General features: G+C 32.6%; 1 protein-coding gene across 18 annotated transcripts in view; it reads right to left on the reverse strand.

Moving 5' to 3' along the window:
* Window positions 1-23,114, reverse strand: part of Dock7 (dedicator of cytokinesis 7) — a 192,164-nt gene that overhangs the window by 150,196 nt on the left and 18,854 nt on the right. For all 18 annotated transcript variants that reach the window (XR_013427845.1, XM_040288763.2, XM_040288766.2 and 15 more), the window contains exons 5-11: window positions 20,280-20,409; window positions 19,985-20,197; window positions 19,415-19,500; window positions 14,643-14,709; window positions 13,645-13,794; window positions 3,240-3,320; window positions 2,386-2,551 (exon numbers count right to left, since the gene is read on the reverse strand). Coding sequence is in view for 17 of the 18 variants with exons in the window: in XM_040288763.2 (XP_040144697.1) it covers window positions 2,386-2,551; window positions 3,240-3,320; window positions 13,645-13,794; window positions 14,643-14,709; window positions 19,415-19,500; window positions 19,985-20,197; window positions 20,280-20,409 (893 nt within the window). In the remaining variant the exon portion in view is untranslated. The remainder of the gene's footprint in view (window positions 1-2,385; window positions 2,552-3,239; window positions 3,321-13,644; window positions 13,795-14,642; window positions 14,710-19,414; window positions 19,501-19,984; window positions 20,198-20,279; window positions 20,410-23,114) is intronic.

The raw sequence follows: 23,114 nt of genomic DNA on the forward strand, positions 1-23,114 counted from the left end.
AACTAAAGCACATCTGCCAAAATCCTACTACAGTCTGGGATTTAGCTAAGTGACAGAGCATATGCTTATCCTGGGCTCAATCCCCATCACTAAAGGAGGGAGAGGAGAAAGAAGAGGGAGAGGGAGAGGGAGAGGGAGAGGGGGAGAGAGAAAGAGAGAGAGAGAGAGAGAGAAAATCCTATAGCAAACATAGTGCTTGATGGTAAAAGACAGAATGAATACATCCTAAGATCAGGAGTGAAACAAGGATATCCACTCTTGCCACTTCTACTTATCTTTGGAGATTCTAGTTAAGACAATTAGAAAAGAAAAATTTTTAAACGCATATAGATTAGAAAAGTAAACCTATTTTTATTTTCAAATGACTTAATTTTATATATAGAAAATCCCAAGGAATCTAGAGAAAACAAACAATAACAATTAGAATTAACAAATTTAAAAAATGTTTCACAGTATAAGATCAATGTGCAAAAGTCAAGTATGTTTTTATACACTAAAAATGGTCATTCTGAAATCTAAATCAAGATGATAATTCCATTTAAAATAGTATCAAAAGGCAATAAAATACTTGGGTATAAATGTAATAAGGGCAAAAGATATACTGAAAACTACACAACATTGTTAAAAAAAAACTAACAGATTTAAATAAATGAGGGAAAACATCCCATGTTCTTGGAGTCAAAGACTTAATATCATTAAGATGACAATAATTTATAAATTGATCTATAGATTCAATGCAAGCTCTATCAAAATTCTAGCAGTCTTTCTACAGAAATTGACAACTAATCCAAAATTTCATATAAAAATACAAGGAAGCCAAAATAATCTTGAGAAAAGCTAACAAAGTTAGAGGCCCAGTTTTTTCAATTTCATAATTTGCTAAAAGCTAAAGTAATACAGTATAGTATTGGAATAAGTTTAGACATCTAGATCAGTAGAATGGAATTGAGAGCCCAGAAATAAACCTACAATCTATAATCAATAGATTTTTGACAAGCATGCTAAGACTATTCAATGGGTTATTTTAATAGTGTATGGACAAATAAAAAATAATAAAGTTAGACCCTGATCTTGTGTTGTATATAAATTTTAGCTTAAAACTGATCATAACCCTAAATGTAAGAGCTAAAACTACAAAAGTGTTATAATAAAACCTAACAGTAAATTGTCTTAATCTTGGGTTAGGTGTCAGTTTCTTAGATACAACACCAAAATCACAGTGACAAAAATAAATAGAAAAATTGGACTTCACCAAAATTCAAAACTTCTATACTGGAAACAATACCACCAAGAAAAGAGAATCCAAAATAAGAGAAAATATTTTCAAATCATACATTAGATGTGGGATTTGTATCCAGTACTTGTAAAGAACTCTAACAACTCAAAGACAAGAAGAAAAAAAATCACATTTAAAAATAAGGCATCAATTAAATAACAAAAAGACAACAAAGCCATTAAAAAATGGACAAAGGATAATAATCTATATTCTTCAAAGAAGACACACAAAAAGCCAATACACACAAAATGATGCTTAGTATCATTAGTTATCAGGGAAAGGCAAATCTAAACCATGATGAGATAACACTTCACCTGAGCTAGGCTGGTTGGTTATAATCAAAGAACAGATAACTAAGTACTGGCAAAGATTTTGGAAAAATTGGAACTTTCATAAATTGCTAGCAAGATGTTTGAAAGTGCAGTCACATTAGAAAATAATATGGTAAATCCCCAAAAGGTTAAACAGAATTATCATACGACTAACTATATATTTAAGAGAAATAAAAATATATGTCCACACAAAAGCTTGTATATGAATAGTCATTACAGCATTTATTCAAAATAATCAAAAAGTGGAAACAATCCATATGGCTATCAAATGATAAACAGATAAACCAAATATAGTATAGTAATACAATGAATTATCATGGCAATAAAAAAAAGGCAGTGATACATGCTACAAATGGGATGAACCTTATGAAAACATGCTAAGTAAAAGAAGCTAGCCACAAAAGAACTCATATTGTAAAACTGCTTGTGTATAAAATGCCTGGCATAGGAAAATCCATAAAGACAGAAAGTGTATTAGTGGTTATGTAGAGCTGGGTTTGGGAATTAGAGGAGAACGAGGAGTACCTGCTAATGGGTACAAAAGTGTTTCAAAATTAGATTGTGGTGATGGTTGCAGAACATTGTGAATATAACAAGAACCATTGTATTATACTCTTTAAATAGGTGAATTGTATGATATTCAAATTATACTTCAATAAAAGTGTTAAATGAAAAAGAAGAAAAAAATTATTTCTATGCCACAGTGTACAGTATATAAATAAGACTATATAAGAAAAAATAATACATTTAGAAACATTTTATATAAAACATGCTTACCTCCAGTACTGATTTCTACTTCTGTAGAATCTCTTTCTAAACTCCCAGCACTGCTAACAATATTCATCAAATGGATGGCAGTCCAAGCAAAAGGCATGCGATATTTCCCAAGTCTTTGGCAAAACTGATCAGCCTGACTTTTCAGCTTCTCCAATTTTTCCTTATTCTGCAAAAAAGAACTTCAAACATTATTAAGCTTGAAAGAAATCAATTAGATGTTATTTAATACTATATAAAGGGGTAGGTTAAGAGTTTTAAATTTTCAACAATGATAAGGAAAGGCAAATTATACTTTTCAGAGATCAAGTAACAACGCATTATCTTAACCATTCAACAATCTCAATTCATTCTACAAAGATATCCCCTGAAACAAATATTAAGGTGGCCTGTAAGAGCTAACCAATGGTCTGACTGAAAACCTCCCTAACATACACTTTTCATATAGGATATAGGATAGACAGTATCTTACCTTAAAAATTAGGGCTGAAAAGAGATGGAAAGAGAAATAAAGGGAAATAAAAAGGAAGAACTGGGAGTAGTGGCACACACCTGAAATCCCAGCAACTTGAAAGGATGAGGCAGGAAACGGCAAGTTTGAGACCAGCTTTAGCAATTTAGTGAGGCCCTATCTCAAAATTTTAAAAAGTAAATAAAAAGGGCTGGGAATATAACTCAGTAGGTAAGCACCCCTGGATTAAATTCCCAGTCACCGTGATCCCCAAAAAAGGAAAAAAGGAAGTAGGATAACAACAACAACAAAAATGACATAATAGTGAAATTTATTATTTAATATACTTTGTATTTACTGTCCCAAATTACAACAGTAATAATGTGAGGGGGAAATGTCATTCTACCTTGGTGGCATCTGCTTCTTTGAAAATCATATATGGTTCTGCACACTCTCCAATGTCTCCTTGCTGTAGGACTTTTTCTAGCTGTAAAAGGGAAAATGTAAAAATTAATTAAGCTTTAAAAAAAAAAAAAAGTCAGTCTAAAAAATGCAAGGATGGTTCAATATACAAAAAAAAATCAGTGCATTAACAAAATGAAGGCAGAAAATATATATGATCATTTCAATTAATACAGAAAAAGCAGATAAAAAAGCAGATATAGAAAAGTAGATAAAAGTTAACATCCTTTTCTGATAGAAACATTCAACAAACTAGGAATACAAGGAAAGAACTCAACATAATAAAGGCAGGATATGAAAAACTCACAACTAACATTGTAACCAATGGTGAAAGACTGAAAGCTTTTCCTCTAAACCCAAGAACGAAACAAATATGTCCATGGCTTGCTTGTTCTACTCAACGTAATGCTGAAAGTCAAAGCCAGAGCAATTAGTTAAGAAAATGAATAAAAGGTATCTGAAATGGAATGTAAAAATTAAAATGATTTTTGCAGATGACATGATCTTTTTTTAAAATATATTTTTAGTTGTAGACGGACCTTTATTGTATTTATTTATTTATTTATATGCAGTGCCAAGAATCAAACCAAGTGCTTCACACATGCCAGGCAAGTATGCTACCGCTAAGCCACAGCACCAGCCCTGACATGATCTTTTATGTACCAAACTCTCACAGATTACACCTCCCACACACACACACAAAAAAAACTATCAAAACTAATAAGTAAATTCAACAAATTGCAGGTTACCAAAATGACACATTAACAATGAGGAACTGCAAAAGAAAATTAAGAAAACAATTACATTTATAACAACATTAAAAATTTAGAATAAAATATTTAGGAGTAAACATAAAAAAGAAAGTAAAAAATTTACATAGTTAAATGAAAGTAGACACAAATAAATGGAAAGATATCCCATGTCCATGCACTGAAAGACTTAGTAACATTAGGATGCCAATAATACCCAAAGTAATCTATTATTAATTAAATCTCTATCAAAATTCCAATGAGTTTTTTTGCAGAAATAAAAAAACCCATCTTAATATTCAGAAAGAATCTCAAAAGGATCCGAATCATAAAAAAAAAAAAAAAAAAACACCCTCAGGTGAAAAATTAAAAAAAAAAAAAAACACTTGAAGGTCTCACATTTCCAGATGTGAAAATTTATTGCAAAACTAGAGTAATCAAAACAGTATGGTACTAGACATACATACAGACAATGAAATAAAATAAAGTTCAGATATAAACTTCATGTATATGGTCAAATGATTTTAGATAACAGTGCCAAGACCACTCAACAGAAAAAAAAGATAATTTTTTTCAACAAATATTGTGGAAAGCTGGATATCCAAATGCAAAGAATAAAACAACACTTACCTTACACCATGATTACCTTACACCAAAATTAAGTCAAAATGCCAAATTATGCTATGTGCATGTACAAATACATCACAATGAATCCCACTATGTATGTACCAATTATGTACCAATTATGTACCAATATAAAACTAACAACAAAAAAAGAAAATCCGAAATGACTTTGTCATATAAGGCAAGTTAGAGAAAAATATCTCAATAAAATGGATATATACATGTCACACTCTATATGAATGGGGAGTGAATGTGCTTTTGAAAACTTAGTGTAATAGAAAATAAAGTATAATGAATTCAGTAAGTTTTGTCAGTTGCCAGATACTTTATGGTCTCATAAAAGAAACAGTGTGGAATTTACCCTGACACAGTTATGGGCATTTTGAAGGAAACCTGTTTTTCATAGTAGAAAATGAGTTGATATATTTGTACAATATATTTTCTCAATAACGTACTGGGTACTTAACAACACCACCCTTTCACTTACACCTATATAGATAAAACAAATTCTCTTCTACTTAAGGAGTTTCTATCAAGTAGTACAAAAGCAATAACAAAAAATTAAGTCAAATGGATCAAAGACTTTGAAAATCAGACTTAAAACCATGCCAGGCATGATGGCGCACATCTATAATCCCAGTGGCTTGGAAGGCTAAGGAAGGAGAACTGCAACTTCAAAGCCAGCCTCAGCAACTTACCAAGACCCTGTCTTAAAATAAAAACTTAAAAAAGGCTGGGAGTATGGCTCAGCCCTTAAAAAATGACTGGATTGAACTCTGGGTTCAATCCCTGGTAGGAAAAAAAAGGACTTTAAGCCATAAAGTCCCTATAATAAAACATAGGGGGAAACTTCATAACCCTGGACTTGCAAATGATTTCTTAAAATATGACACAAAAAGCACAAACAATACAAGTAGGTAGATAAATTGGACAACACTGAAACTTACATTTACTATATCAAAGGACAAAATAAACAGAATGAAAAGGTAATGTACAAAATGAGAGAAAATATCTGCATAGCGTACATCTGACATGAAGTTAATTTCAACAATATATATATATAAAAAATTCCCTACAATTCAACAACAAAAACTTGATTAACCTACAGGCAAAGGACTTGAATAGACATTTTTCCAAAGAATTTACACAAATGGTCAACAAACATATGGAAATATGCTCAACATCACACATTAGAGAGATGCAAATCACAATGAAATTATCTCACATCCATCAGGATGGTAGCTAACAACAGAAAATAAGTGTGAGTGAGGATGAGAAGAAAGTGAAACACTTATGCACTATTAACAGGAATGTAAAATGGTAAAGTCACTATGAAAAAGAGTATGGAGTTTCCTCAAAAAATTAAAAATAGAATTTATATAGTAATTTTATTTCCAGGTACAGATTCAAAAGAATTGAAAGGCCTCAAACAGATAATTATATATCAATATTCATAAAGGCGTTAGTTACTATAGCCATACAGAAGAAGCAGAGTGTCTATCAAAGTGGAGAATGGATTAGAATGCTATATATATATATATTTTTTCACATACATTTACAATGAAAAATTATTCAAAAAAGGAGGAAATCCTAACATACATTACAACCTACAGGAACCTTGAAAACATCATGTTAAGAGAAATAAGCCAGTCACAAAAAAGACAAATACTGCATGATTCCACTTATAAGAGGTAGCTAGAGTAGTCAAATTCATAAAAACAGAAAGTAAAATGAGGTTGGCAGGGGCTGGGGAAGAGCATCTAACAGGGAGTCATTTAGTGAGTATAGAGTTTCACTTTTGCACAACAAAAAACTTCTAGAGATGGTTTCACAACAATGTGAAAACAGTTAATACTGACCCACACACTAAAAAATTGTTAACATGATAAATTTTATGTTATGTGTAATTTTGCACAATTAAAAATGTTTTTAAAAGCAGTCAGTCATGAATTTATTTCCAGTTAATATAAAAAATGCAAAATCCCAATTTAAAAATTACAACTCACAAGTGGCTAATATAATAGTTACTACTTACCATACTGCTCTGAAATGTCTCCCTTTCCCCCAATAGAATTTTTCAGGTTAAAAAAAATAAAAACTTATAAATACAATAGCACAGTCTGATTACAGCATGTATTAAGAAGGAATTGGAGCAACTAAAATTCTGAAACACTGCTGATGGGACTATACTTTGAACAAACCATGCTAGGAAACCAGCTGTTTTCTAATAAAACTGAAGATATAAATACATGATGTTCAAGTAACATAACAATATTCCCAATAGAAATGCAACATATTTGTACCAAAAATCATGTAGAATAAAAGGAAAAGCTAAATGACAGGGAAAGAAGTCAAAGTACAAGTTATCTGGTGGAAGTATGGGCTACTCACTAGAAAGAAACAAGAGAACCCTCCAGGATGATGACGGTACATAACTTAGGCTCAACAGCGATTATACTGATGAATACATATGTAAGAATCATCATACCATTTACCTCAAATATGTATACTATTCAGGGCTCAATGTACTTTTTGTATTTCAATTAAAATTGATAAACATCAAGTTAAATAACTCAAACTCATATTCATTGTTGGTAGGAACATAATTATCAAAGAGATTTTGGAATCTTGTTTGGCAGCATCTACCAAAGCTGATATACAAACGTCCTAAGACTCAGCCCTTCTACTCCTAGGAATACACTAATTAGAAATTGGTAAAACTATCTATTTTCATAGACTGAAAATATTCACAGACTCACCAATAGAAGACAAAAACTTAAATGATCCAAAATGACCATCACCAATAAAATGGATACATTATGATATATATAGACCATAAAATATTACAAAGCAATAAAAATTAATTTTAAAACTGTTGCTTACAACAACATGGACTAATCACATTTTGGTCCCATTAATAACAGTCCTCAAGCTTTGGAAAAAGGAGGAAGGAGTAAATAGAATAGGTTACAGGAAGGTTCCTGAGATTCTGCCAATGTTTATTTCTAAACCTGGTTGGCTGGTCACAAAGTGTATTCATTTGGAGAAAATTAATTAAGTTATATATTTATAACTTCTATAATTATGTCTTCAAATAATTAATTAATTAGTTATTTAAATAATTAATTAGTTAGTTAATTAAATAATTTTAAGTGAACATTATGAAAATTTCCTTACTGTAATCCAAGTTTTTGTTTGTCTATTTGTGGTTTTCTTTCAATGTTTTATATTTTTTTGTTCACCAAAATGGAAAGTGTACATAAAAAAAAAAATCCAAACATAGTGGTGTAACCCCTTCACATATTTGTCAGAAAATAACTGTACTAAAGAAGGAACATAAAAATAAGCAAGGGGCCAATAATTCTGGCTGACCCAAACCTCAATATCCTAGACAGAAACAAACTCCACTAATAGTCCCAATTCTTCACCCTTTTTTCCTTCCTTTTGCTATATGACACTGCAGTTTCTCCCTATAATGAGACCAAGTATATATTCCAATTCCTCGAGCTCATGTTGTTATGTGACCTGCTGTTGGTCAATGGAATGTCAGCTGGCCCCATGTAACCAAAGACTTGAAAAGTGCTTATGCAACTCTGAGTCTGGCCAGAATATCTTGCTGGAAAAGAAAACATCCAAAAAACACCACCAGCCAAATCATCAAACTCTCAGCCAATCTACAGACATTGATGCATGGGTATCACTATAGTGTGATGACTTTAATTCTTTTTAATTCTTTCCACCTGGAAAGAGTACAGCCTAACTGACCAGCAGACAACTCAGATCCGTGAACTGTACAAATGTTTATTGTGGTACTCACTAGAGCACTGTCTCTTTGTTCTTGTACAGCAGTAACCATCCAATACAAATGCCTGGGTAAAATTTCTCTCAAGAAACAAAAAACACCCTGATGAGTCATAAATGAAAAAGAAAATATCCTAAATACATTTCCTTTAAAATTTAAATAATAGGGCTGGGGATGTGGCTCAAGCGGTAGTGCGCTCGGCTGGCATGCATGCGGCCTGGGTTCGATCCTCAGCACCACATACAAACAAAGATGTTGTGTCTGCTGAAAACTAAAAAATAAATAAATATTAAAATTCTCTCTTTCTCTCTCTTACAAAAAAAAAAAAAAAAAAAGACACTGTAGGAGCGTGAGGTCGAAAATAAAGCCCCTGGGAGCCAGGTTTTAGAAAAAAAAGAATAAAATTTAAATAATAATTTCACTTGGTGTTTTTCTTCCTGCAATTAGAGAAAAATCTTTAGACACAAGATTATACTCTATATTTGTACCACATTGATTTTTCATTAATATTATTTCATTATACATTTCTGTAACATTAAAAGTTCTTCAAAATTGTGGTTTTTAATGGACATAGTATTACATCACATGAATGTACAATGATTTAAGCCCTTATTTCCTTATATTGCACATTTGCATACAATTTTTTTATTCTTATTCCTATGTAAACCATTCATTCCTATGACAACAAATCTTGTCACTAATCTCATTTTCCAGCAACCAATATTTCAACCACTATCTATCTCTATATTACCAGCTAACTTTTAGCATGTAAAATAACTATATATTTTTTTTATATAATATAAATCTTTACTTGCAGTACTGTTCATTTAACTACAATTTATTTTAACCTAAATTCATAGGAATATACCCACAAATTAGGACATTATTCCTGTGGGTAAAAAGAATTCATTTCATGAAAATCCATTTCATAACCTTATTATAAAATTCATTACCTTTTTATGATAATTTTATATAAATAAAGATAAAGTGATTAAGGAATATATTTTAGGCTACTCTCAAGTCAAGGTCAAGTTAAAGTAAATTATTCTTTAAGTTACACAAAGCTAAGTAGCTTAGTAACTTCAGAATTTATAACTCTTTTTCTTAATCAGCTGACACTCAAATCATAATGCTCCTTGACATGATTTAGCTTTAAATATTAATATGATTTAGAAACTGACAAAACTATAGTATGGCTCTTGTGATGGTTAATTTTATGTGCCAATTTGGCTAAGGTATGACACTCAGTTGTTTGGTCAAACACAATCTAAATGTTGCTATGAAGACTTTTTTTAAGAAGTTGATTAACATTTAAAGCAGGAGACTGAAAGTAAAGCAGTTTATTGTGTGGATGGTCTCATCTAAGCAGTTGAAGGGCTTGCAAGCAAAGAGTTTTCCCAAATAAGAAATTCTCTTTAAAACTGGAAACCCTGCCTGAGTTTCCAGTATGCTTTCCTGTGGACTTTGGACTCAAGACTATAAAATCAAATCTACTCCATTTTGCCTCTCTTTTCACAGTTTTAATTGGTGCATTATAATTGTACATAATGATAGCATTTGTTACTATGTATTCATACATGCACACAATATAACAATATAATTTAGCCAACATGTCTCCAACACTCTTCACTCACCTCACCCACTGATCCCTTTCCTCTTCTTATCTCCCTTTGATTTTCACTAGAACTGAGCCCACCCCCAACACACACACACACACACACACACACACACACACACTTTTCCTTTCCTTTTTTCCTCCTTACAACCCCTGACCTTCTGAGTTTGGCTTATTTCACTTAATAGAATGGTCTCAAGTTGCATCCATTTTCCTGAAAATGACATAATTTCATTCTTCTTTATGACTGACTAAAACTCCACATTTCTTTTTTTTTTTTTTTTATTGGTTGTTCAAAACATTACAGAGCTCAAGACATATCATCTTTCATACATTCGACTCAATTGGGTTTTGAACTCCCCAAATACATAATACAGACTCACTTCTGTTACATACTCACATTTTTACATAATGGCATATTAGTGACTGTTGTATTCTGCTACCTTTCCTATCCCCTACTATCCCCCCTCCCCTCCCCTCCCCTCCCAACATCCCTCTCTACCTCCTCTGCTGTTGTTCAATTCTCTCCCCTTTTTTCCCCCCACCCCCTTGCCCCTCATAACCTCTTATTATTTTGTGTATCACTGAAGGTCTCCTACCATTTCCATATGTTTTCCCTTCTCTCTTCCTTTCTCTCCCCCCATTCGTCTTAGTTTACTGTTAGTCTTTTCCTCATGCTCTTCCTTCCTGTTCTATTCTTAGTGGCTCTCTTTATATCAAAGAAGACATTTGACATTTGTTTTTTAGGGCTTGGCTAGCTTCACTTAGCATAATCTGCTCTAATGCCATCCATTTCCCTGCAAATTCTATGATTTTGTCGTTTCTTAGTGCTGCATAATACTCCATTGTGTATAGCTGCCACAATTTTTTTATCCACTCATCTACTGAAGGGCATCTAGGTTGGTACCACAGTCTAGCTATTGTGAATTGTGCTGCTATAATCATTGATGTGGCCGTATCCGTATAGTGTGCTCTTTTAAGGTCCTCAGGGAATAGTCCAAGAAGGGCAATAGCTGGGTCAAATGGTGGATCCATTCCCAGCTTTCCCAGGAATCTCCATACTGCTTTCCAAATTGGCCTCACCATTTTGCAGTCCCACCAGCAGTGAACAAGTGTGCCCTTTTCCCCACATCCTCGCCAACACTTATTGTTGTTTGACTTCATAATGGCTGCCAATCTTACAGGAGTGAAATGGTATCTTAGGGTGGTTTTGATTTGCATTTCTCTGATTGCTAGAGATGTTGAGCATTTTCTCATGTGCTTGTGGATTGATTGTATGTCCTCCTCTGAGAAGTGTCTGTTCAGGTCCTTGGCCCATTTGTTGATTGGATTATTTGTTATCTTATTGTTTAATTTTTTGAGTTCTTTGTACATTCTGGATATTAGGGCTCTGTCTGAGGTGTGAGGGGTAAAAATTTGTTCCCAGGATGTAGGCTCTCTATTTACCTCTTTTACTGTTTCTCTTGCTGAGAAAAAACTTTTTAGTTTAAGTAGGTCCCATTTGTTTATTCTTGTCATTAACTCTTGGGCTACGGGCGTTCTATTAAGGAATTTGGAGCCCGACCCCACAATATGTAGATCGTAGCCAACTTTTCCTTCTATCAGACGCAGTGTCTCTGTTTTTATATCTAGCTCCTTGATCCATTTTGAGTTAACTTTTGTGGCTGGCGAGAGAAAGGGATTCAATTTCATTTTGTTGCATATGGATTTCCAATTTTCCCAGCACCATTTGTTGAAGATGCTATCCTTCCTCCATTGCATGTAAAACTCCACATTTCATTTCTGAATAAAACACCACATTTTCTTTATCCATGCATCCACTGATGGACACCTAGGCTGGTTCCATAGTTTGGCTATTGTGAATTGTGATGCTATAAACATGGGTATGAGGGATGGGTTGTGGCTTAGCAGTACAGTGCTTGCTAGCATGTGTAAGGCACTGGGTTTGATTCTAGGCACCATATAAAAATAAATACATTAAACAAAGGTATTGTGTCCAACTACAACTGGAAAAAAAATTTTTTTAAATACATGGGTATGCATGGGTATCACTATAATTTGATGACTTTAATTCTTTTTTCCCCTTTTTGTTGATTCTTTTTAATTATATATATTGGGATTCATTTTGACATAATTATAAGGGTATAGAATATAATTTTGTCTAATTGAGTCCCCAGTATTTCCCCTTTTCCTCCCTAATGACTTTAATTCTTTAGGATAAATACCAAGGAGTGGCATAGCTGGGTCATATGGTAGTTCCATGAGTAATCTTTTAAGTAACCTCCACGTTGATTCCCATAGTGACTATACTAATTTACAATCCCACCAATAGTGTAGAAATGTTTCTTTATCTTCACATCCTCTCCAACATTTATTAGTATTTGGATTTTTTTTGGGGGGGGGGTACCAGGAACTGAACCCAGGAGCACTTAATCACTGAGTCCCATTCCCAGTCCTTTTATTTTATTTTTTATTTTGGAACAGGGTCTCACTAGGTCACTTACAGTCTTGCTAAATTCCTGAGGCTGGCTTCAAACCCATGATCCTCCTGCCTCAGCCTCCAGAGTTGCTGAGATTATAGGCGTGAGCCACTGCATCCAGCTATTGTTTGGATTCTTGATGACTGTCATTCTGATTTGCAAAAGATGAAATCTCAGTGTAGTTTTGATTTGCATTTCCTTAATTGCTAATGATGTTGAACATTTCTTCATATATTTATTGGATTATTTGATTTTTTGGTATAAAATTTTTGAGTTTTTTATATATTCTGGATATCAATCCTCTGTCAGAAGAGTAGTTAGCTAAGATTTTCTCCCATTCTATAGTTTCTCTCTTCATATTCCTAATTGTTTCCTTTGCTACACAGAAGCTTTTTAATTTGACAGCATCCCATTTATAAATTCTTGACATTATTTCCTGAGGTTTAAGGGGTCCTACTGAGAAAGATAATGCCTGTGCCTATATGCTGTAGTGTTGGCCCTAGTTTTGTTTTGTTTTTTTCTAGAAATTGCATAGTTTCTGGCCTATGTCCTAGGTCTTTGATGCATTTTGAGTTGAAAATCAACTCAACTTTTACCTGAATTTTCAGTTTGCCCACCTGCCATATTAATCACAATCTTATCAACCCCCATGATGATATGAGGCAATTCCTTAAAATGTATCCAGTTCCATTTTTCAGAGAACCCTAATAATTCCAGCGGCTGTAATTCCAGCGGCTCAGCAGACTGAGGCAAGAGGATCACTAGTTCAAAGCCAGTCTCAGCAAATTAGAGAGGCCCTAAGCAACTCAGCAACACTCTGTCTCTAAATAAAATTTTAAAAACAACTGGGATGTGACTCAGTGGGGTTCAATGTTTGGTATCAAAAAAAAAAAAAAAAAAAAGAAAAGAAAGATAGCACCTACCTATAGTGTATATCCACATTGTGTTACAGAATATCAAAAGGGAAAAGAACTAATAAGTAAAAGTCAAATCTCTGCCCTTAAAGAGTTAGCAATATTGATTGAAGAAAAGTATACAAACATTATATAATAAACAAATATATTTAACATTATTCTTACCTTTATTACAAGAAAAACATCTTGGGAGGGATAAGTTATAGAAAAAATAGCTGATCGTGCCAGAGTGGTGATGGCAGCAGGTGGTACATGAGGACGTAACAATCCTTTCATCTGCTCAGAATTAAGGTCAAAATAAAAGTTTTCTGAAATCTAAAAAATATATTCACATATTAAAATTTTAAATCTGTATGTTTTTTAAAAACTCACAATAATCATACATACTGAGTTTTAAAATATTTCAGACATTAATCAGGACATTATATTCTAACTTGCAGTTTATCTTATGTTATTGAGACCAATCTTTACATTAAATCAAAGCAAAAGAAATGGAAAATTTTTGGAAAATAGAATAAATATTTTAAAAATTCTATAATTCCAAAGAATCCTCCTACAAACTCTTTGGATTAAAAATATAACCTCTAATAAAACATCCAAGGAAATTATCACTGAGAGGAATGACTTCAAACTGGGTTTTTAAAAACAACATGAAGAATGTATCAGCAGTTTTGATTGAGATACAAGTTACTGGAGCAGAGTTCTGCTTAAAAAATCATTATGTCATATGTTCACAGAAGAAGTCAGAGCCTCAGCTCTTAAGATTTCTACCATATATTATGCTTATAATACTAAATTAGGAAATGCCACTGAGCATGGTGTGCATGCTTATAATCCCAGTTGCTTGGATGGCTAAGGCAGGAAGATGGCAAGATTGAGGCCAGTCTGAAGAATTAGTGAGACCCAGGCTGGAGCTGGTGTTCAATCCTTAGCACCACATAAAAATAAACAAATAAAATAAAGGCATTCTGCCCATGTACAACTACAAAAAAAAAAAAATTTAAAGAAAATATTTAAGTAGTCTTGATAAGTTTCTATTCCCTTTTTCAAAAGACACATGTTAATAATTTTTTTAAATTTACTTTATTCACCTTCTAAAAAAACTTAAAAATAGGTTTTTGAAACCTATGATTATGGCTACAGTCAAATTTATATAATCTTACCTTTTTCTTTTCCTTGACATCATATAAAGCCAAACTTGCAAAAATGGGTTCAATTTCAATCTCAAATCTTCATGAAGAAAAAGGATAAAATAACTTTAAAATACATATAGGAGACATAGCCACAGAGAAATTTTGATTCCAAAACTAAATTACCTTAATACATTGCACATTACTATATTTGTACCTATGCCTACACTACTCCTTCTTCCTAAAATACACTTTTCCATACTTGTCTTTCACAGCCTAAATCAAACATTACTTACTCTATGTAATTCTCCTTAATATCTCAAACTTCCTAAAAGCCTCATGGTATGTTATGTCCATTTTGTGTCAATAATCACTTTCTAACCTGTAATTTGGTTTACATACAAACATATAAATTAAAATATAAGTATATATGGTCAGTTTTCAAAAAATTTAAAACTAATCACCTAATGTTTCTCTTTCAGGTTATGAATCATGGATTGAATACAAAACACTTTAAAAATACTTAAAAACATTCAGAGTAAAACAAAAGCATCCAAAATTCCACAATGTGGAAAGAGCCATAATTAGTGGTTTAGTACCTAATCCATCCAGACCTTTCTTAAACAAAGAGTGTCAGAGTATACATAATATTTAGTAGTTTGATTTTTTAACCTAACATTTTTTATATTAATTAATTTTAATGAAGTATATATGACAGCAGAATGCATTCTGATCCACTGTACAAAATTGCAGAACAATTTTCCATTTCTATGGCTGTACATGATGTAGCATCGCACCATATGTGCAGTCATACATGTACCTAGGGTAATGGTGTCCATCTCATTCCACCATCTTTCCTGCCCCCGTCCCCCAAACCTTACCACCCCTTTGCCCAAAGTTTATTCATTTTTCCCATGCCCCTCCTACCATTATGGATCATCACCCACTTATCATAGAGTGCATTCAGCCTTTGTTTTTTGGGGATTGGCTTACTTCACTTAGGCAAATTTCCATGTCAGTAACATTAATCTTATTTTCAATGCTGGTATAATAATTCCCATTTTATATCTATGTCAAAATTTATTTTAACTGTATGCTTGAGATGTTTAATTCATTTCCAAGAACAATTGCCTACACAAAGTAAACACTGAGTAAATACTTATTAATTGAAATAATATGTAATGTGAGGTTAATTAAACTAGAGCAATAGTTCTCATCAAAGGACAAATTTGACACCAAGGGACGTCTGGCAATGGCTGTAGACATTTTTTGTTATCACAACTACAGCAGCAGTTATTACTGGCATTTAGCAAGTAGAAGCCTAGGTATGTGACTAAACAGTCTACATTATACAGAGTTGATGCTGACAACAAAGAATTATCTACACAAAAATGTCAATAGTGCTGAAGTTGAAATAACTCTGCATTACACTGTTTTTGAATTACAAGAGTATCAGTATCTCCTTATAGGAGACAGACAACATATTCACATAGGGCTGAGTTTAACAAAGAGCCATTTAAAAAGGTTTGGATAAATCTAGGGAAAAACAATGCAGAGTACCACTCCCTGGGGCTAGCAACAGTGGGAATCATCATCAACTCAAGGCTGAAAAAGAACATGGAAGAAGTAACCAAAAGAAAAAAAAAATAGTAGAATCCAGGGCCCTTCATAGAAACTATGAGGAGAAGGAAGAAACAAGTTAAAGTGACTCAGAAGAAGAGAGTAAGAGGAATTAATACCTCACATGATCTACTCTCTTCCACCCTCCAACTTCCTCTTAATGTCTCTCTTAGTAAAACTCAACCAGAAACTAAAAGCAAAGGGACCTTAGACAGATGTGGGGGCACATGCCTATAATCTCAGCTATATAGGAGGTGGAGGCAGGATGAATGCCAGTAAGTCAGCCTCAGCAAATCTGCAAGATGCCCTCTCAAAATAAAAATATAAAAAGGACTGGAGATGTTGCTCAGCAATCTCAATACTATAAAATAATAATAATAATAATAATAATTTTTTAAAAAAGAAAGAAAAGGAAACCTGATGATCCTGTCCATGTGTGTGTCAGTCTCTATAAAATGTTCTCTGCATCCTCTACACTTGATACTGTTACTGCAGCAAGCAAATAGTACTGCACTAGATTTTTTCCTACGTTTTTTCACATATTTACTGACCATTCAGATACTTTCTTTTTTTTAATATTTTTTTTTAGTTGTCAATGGACCTTTTATTTTTATTTACTTATTTGTATGTGGTGTTGAGAATCGAATCTAGTGCCTCACACATGCTAGGCAAGCACTGTACCATTGAGCTACAATGCCAGCCCAGACACTTTCTTTTGATACATTTTTCTATTTATTATTTAACTTTCTCCTCAGCAATGGGTAGTTCTTTGTGTATTCTGAATATCAGCACACTGTCCAAAGTGTGTATGGAAATATTTTTTCCCTTCTCTATGGCTTGTCTTCACTCTTGTGCCTTTTGATGAACAAAATCAGCTTTAATAAAGTAAAAAGTATCAATGTTTTCCTCCAAGGGTAGTGCTTTCTACATCATATTAAAGAATTCCTTCCTTTCATGAAGCTACCCTTATATGTTTTTCTAGAAAGTTTACTGTTTACCTTTCATATTTAGAATCTCAATCTGTAAATAACTTTTTGGAAATGGAGAGAGGTAGTGGTCAAGTTTACTTTTGGCACATACAACAACAACAACACACACACACACAAACACACACACACACACACACAGAGTGATGAATGTATTCTTAAGTTTCTTGTGATAAGTTACACAGACCTGTGAACATAACAAAACCCATTGACTTGTATAGTTAATGAATGAGGTGAATATACTGGTGCCCTGTATACTGAGCAAATACTGGGTAAACTACTTAATAGGGGATTGTATCTAAATAAAGCTGCTTTTTTTTTAAGTGGAAACACCTCCAAACTGTTGAACAGATAAACAAAATGAAGTATACCCATGCAGTAGAATACTGTTCAGCACTACAAAGGAATGAATTACTGATCATGCTACAACATGGATGAACCATAAAAACAGTATGCTATGTGAAGAAACCTTTACACAAAGTCTATACACAAAAAGCCATATATTGTATACTTCTGTTTACATGAAATATCACCTACATAGGTAAACTCACAGAAACAAAAAGCAACTTAATGACTGGCAGAGGCTAAGGGGAAGAGGGCACAGGGGTGACATTATTAATCTCCCTAGAACTTATGTTAAAGCCTTAACACCAAAGTAACTGTAGGTGAGGATAGGGCCTTTAAGGAAGTAATTTACATTAAATGAAATCCTAAGATTGTACACTAATCCCATGGAATTGGTGTCCTTATAAAAGAAGGAAACAACAGAGACCTCTCTTTCTGCGCATAAAGGACAGAAAGGCATGTGAAGACACAGGGGAAAAAAAGGCAGCTATATGCAAGCTAGAAAGCAAGGCCTCACTGAAAACCAACCCCCTTCTTTAAAAAAGTTATGTGACTTCTGACATCATTAAGGTGACATCTTACATTCATATTCTGCTTTACAAAGTGCTTTCTCTTATTTTATTTCATGCTGTCTTCGGAGTAATTCTATAAGGTAGATATTCCAGTCTCCAGAACTGTGACAATAAATTTCTGCTGGATAAGCTACCCAGTTTATGGTATTCATACAGCAGCCCAAGCTGACGAATAAAGGTATGGAGTTTCTTTGGGGTGATAAATATATACTAGAATTAGACAATAGTGACAATTGCACAATACTATGAGTATACACTACTGATATGTACACCTTAGATTTTGTGATACATAAAGTATACTACAGAAGAGCTGTTAAAAAAAGATTATAAATTTGATTCAGTTAGGCGTCCAGATATTCAAAACACTCGACATACTTAATCTTACAGGTTTCTGGATAATTTAACTAAATATATGAAGACTTAGATTTTAAGGAAAGAAAGTTTCCAGAATTACACACAAAAGTTGTCTGTCACTATAAATTGCTGCTTTTAGAGATCTCTATGAATTAATTTAAACTTTTTTCCTGAAGTCAGAACTCACATTTAATTTATAATATGAATATGTTTTAATGAAAAGAATATGGAGTTTGTTTTCCAGATTGCCCAATATTGATCATGCCAATGAACTTCTGCTAATTCCTTTGAATCCAGAATTCCTCATTTGTAAAATGAAGAAAATAATATCTTACAGAATTACTCTGAAGACAGCATGAAATAAAATATTTGTAAAGAAGAATATGAATATAAAATGTCACCTCAACGATGTCAGAAGTCACAAAATTTTTTTAAAGTTAAAAATATATAATTCCTAATTAGAATAAATTAAATAAGTAAAAAATATATATATTTCCAAATACATACACACACATATATGTATACTTCCAAGTCTTCAAGTATATATACTTCCAAGTCTTCAAAAAACAAAGCCTACCATGTAACAAATATAAAATTAACTCTTTAATGAAAAAAAAAGCTTATCTTTGTACTTCTCAATCAAGAACAGTGTCAAATAAATAATATTTCAGTGAATGTTTTTCCAATCTTAAGACTAATTGTACAACTAAGGCTAAGAGTTACCTTCACCTCGGAACCAAAAATGCTCTAAAGCTTAACTTCAGATATAAGCATGAAGGCAGAACAGCATTTAAAATTATGTATAGGACAATACTTCTCAAAAGGACATACATACATGTATAAAATCTACTAAGATTTTGTTATACTAGTAGCCAAAATATCAAAATATTGCCCCAGAAAGCTATATATAAAAGAAATTAATACTCACTTAAGTGATAAACATTTCACAAGAAGTCTTTGACCAAAATGTTCTTTGGGTACATCAGGAATACTAAGTCGTTCTATTGGTTCTTCCTATAATTTGACATGCAACACAAAAATAACATCTTTATCATATTTCAACCCCTTGCAATTTATTTTTTAAAAAACTTATTTTACTAATCTAATACTTTTAGTCTTCAAAATTTAACATAGTAAAGAATAAGTTCTTTGTCCATAAACAGAAGTCTTTGGATCGTGTGCTCGTTTCAAAGAAATTACTCATTGAGAATTTTCACCACTGAGGGTGTATGTAGCTCAGTGGTAGAGCATCTGCCTTGCATGTGCTAGACCCTCGTTTCAATTTCCAGCACCAGCATTCACACACACACACACACACACACACACACACACACACACACACACAAATTCAGTAGTATAAAAGTATATTTCATTTATAAAAATCATATGTGGGTTTCTAGGTTTTATTTTCTACATTATTGTAATTCTACTTATAAATCCTACTCCAAAAATGTCTATTTTAATACTCATTTTTTTCTTTGTATATAAACGTCTATACCTCATCTGGTGACGGATGCAAACCAAAGAGTTCTTTGTGACGGTTTGATTTCCTTTGGTCATCATTCTGGCGGTCTATTTCTTCATTTGGAGTTCGATCAAGTAAATTAGGAAGCAATGCATCAGGAAGCGAATTTTTCAAGTCAAAGATACTGCAAGCCCAGCTACCCCTTGGAGTATCATCTATTGACATTGAACGTCTTTTAAGATCATCCTGTCATACAAAATGTTAAATATATTAATTAATAAGTTATCTTAAAATATTTTTTACAGTTATTTAAGAATAAAATCATTACTTGTTCATCCTGGTAGTTATTGCCATCTGGAGCTTCATCAGATTCAAAGACCTGTTTTGGCAAACCTTTTTGCCTTTCCTTCTGTTTATCCAATGTATTAGGATTAAATCCTGTTCCCAGCTTATGGTATCTATTCAAAATAAAACAAATAAATATCAAATTTTTTTATTTTTTCACTTTTTCAGCATCATCATGTAATAAGCCAAATGTTCTCATTATTTCTTCACATAAAGATCTATTCTAAAAGTTTTAAGTATTTAAATATTTAACCAGAAGTTCAATAAAATTTCCAATCAAGGTTCCTTTAATCCAACCCAAGAGCAGGTGTACAATTTAAATTGTATTTCTAGTCTAAAGACTTGGTCAGTAAAAAGCTGAGAAGCCGGGTTAAAGAATAAAATGGGAAAGAAGAAATACATTATATTATTAATAATATAAACTTTAAAAGTGTTTCATGTGTATATGAAACACTGAAATTATTCATAAGGTTTTTGCCATATATCATTAAGTAGAAAAAAATTTGAACTAAAGCTACAAACTTGTAAAATGAAAAAGCAAGATCTGCACACCTCTATATATCTATATTATTAATTATATATGCACAGAGAACATGCTAAGAACAACTCTTTTTTTAATATTTCTTAGTTTTTGATGGACCTTTATTTTTTATTTATTTATATATGGTGCTGAGAATCGAACCCAGTGCGTCACACATGCTAAGCAAGCACACCACCACTGAGCCACAACCTCAGCTCCAGAATAACTCTTAAATTAATGTAAATTTCTTTCCTGTCAATATCATAGCATATCAAATAAGAACTGATAAATAATTTTTATTCATGATTCTAAACTACATAGAGTCAAAAGTTTTGAGGAAATACATAAATTGGGACAAAATAATTATAATTACCAGCAGATAGTATGGTTCCTGCTATCAACTAATTTGTGAAATAATAAAAATTCATATTTTATATGATTCACATCGTGCCTTGCTGCCACAGCTATTAAAAGGGCAGTTACATGATGTGCACAGTATAACCACAAAATATCAGAAAGCATTTCTCTGGAAGAACTAAAATAAAGATACTTAGTATAATAATATGAAAGGTTTATTCAGCAGGAGAATCTTATCTTTCATGAAATGTTTCAAGTACTTCAATCTGTGATGTTGTATATGTAATGTGCTTTGATAAATCAAAATAGTCTTTCATTCTGTCTTAAAAAATGGATAGTATGAAATTGAAGAGAGCTTCAAATGACTCATAATCAACACTCTTCTTTATCATCTTGTTCTCTAGTCAGTTGCTATGATGAGGCTCTACACGATTACCCATCCGACTCCATACAACACCATTTTTCTGACCTCATTTCTTAGCATTCTCACCCTCAATTTTTCTGTTCCAGCCACAATGACCTCTTTGTTCTTCCTTGAATATTTCTAGCATGCTTCCAATATGTGGTTTTCATGTGCGGTTTTTCCCTCTGCCTAAAAACACTTCTCCCAGCTATCCATAGGACTTACTCTCACTTCCTTCATTTGAGCTCAAAAGGAGCATTCTGTCCTGAGCTATCTCATATATTGAAACTTTAAAGGAGAAAAGTACAAAGTGCCCAATAAATACCCAACACATAATAAGTCCTCATAAATGTTAATTCCCTTACCCTCTTATTTAAACCAGCCTTAGCAACACTATTATCAGAAGAGGCTATGATTCTGAGACCAATGTATTTTACAACTAACCTATTAAGACTTTGGATTATAGGTTCCCAACATATATGCAAAGAAATAAAGACTTTTGAATTACCTGACAGAGGAAGTGTTTTCTTTGGTAATGTCTAAAATTTGGCTACTAGAATTTTTAACCAATGTTTTAAGTTCACAGAAAGAGTTCTTCTACATAAAGGGTAGCAGACAGTGCTTTTATTAGGTCACACTAAAACTAAAAAGCATGTCACCAGGATCCTCCAGAATGACACACAATATCAAGCCCAGAGAAATAAGACAGTAGCTATGATGATGAAATACGCAATGGATACATCACTTCTGCTAGTACTTTCTGGTATAGATTCCTTAATTTGTGAAAACTCTAATGCCATAGCAGAATTCTCTACTACTGGTTATTACAACTCCTTTAAAAATAAAACAGGGCTAAAAAGATTCAGTATGAAGAACTTGCTTCATTATGCAAACTGGCAAGGGGAAATTAATTGTGTTTTGTTTCTTAACTTGAACTGGTATTTTGAACACAATCCCTTACAAAAATAAATTATGTGGTAAAACAAAGCATTTTTTCACCAACATTTACCTGCGTGGATGTATATGTCAAGGACCTGTAAGTATTTAGATAGTTTATAAAGAGCAGAGATCTTTCAAATAGCTAAATCTGGAAAACTGGCCATTAAGCTTAACTATGAAACTTTCACTAAATTGGAATCTTATTAAGAAAAACAGATTACTCATTAATAATATCTATTCATGATTTCATAAAAGAATTATACTTACAAATCATTATTATTCTTTTTTAAAAAAGAGAGAGAATTTTTTAATATTTATTTTTCAGTTTTCAGCGGACACAACATCTTTATTTTATTTGTATGTAGTGCTGAAGATCAAACCCATTGCCGCTCGCATGCCAGGTGAGCACGCTACCGCTTGAGCCACATCCCCAGCCCCCATTATTATTATTATTGTTTTATGATAATATAGAAATATTATTCCCACAAACCAAATAGAGGAAAGTAAACGGAAGTAATTATAAAATTCCAAAGGAGAAAGTATTTTTATACAAGATATTTTCTTTTGCTTCACTAACTATTTTGTTATGAATTCTCGAG

The sequence above is a fragment of the Ictidomys tridecemlineatus genome, chromosome 11 (assembly GCF_052094955.1).
Source record: "Ictidomys tridecemlineatus isolate mIctTri1 chromosome 11, mIctTri1.hap1, whole genome shotgun sequence".
In the NCBI taxonomy this organism is placed as follows: domain Eukaryota; kingdom Metazoa; phylum Chordata; class Mammalia; order Rodentia; family Sciuridae; genus Ictidomys; species Ictidomys tridecemlineatus.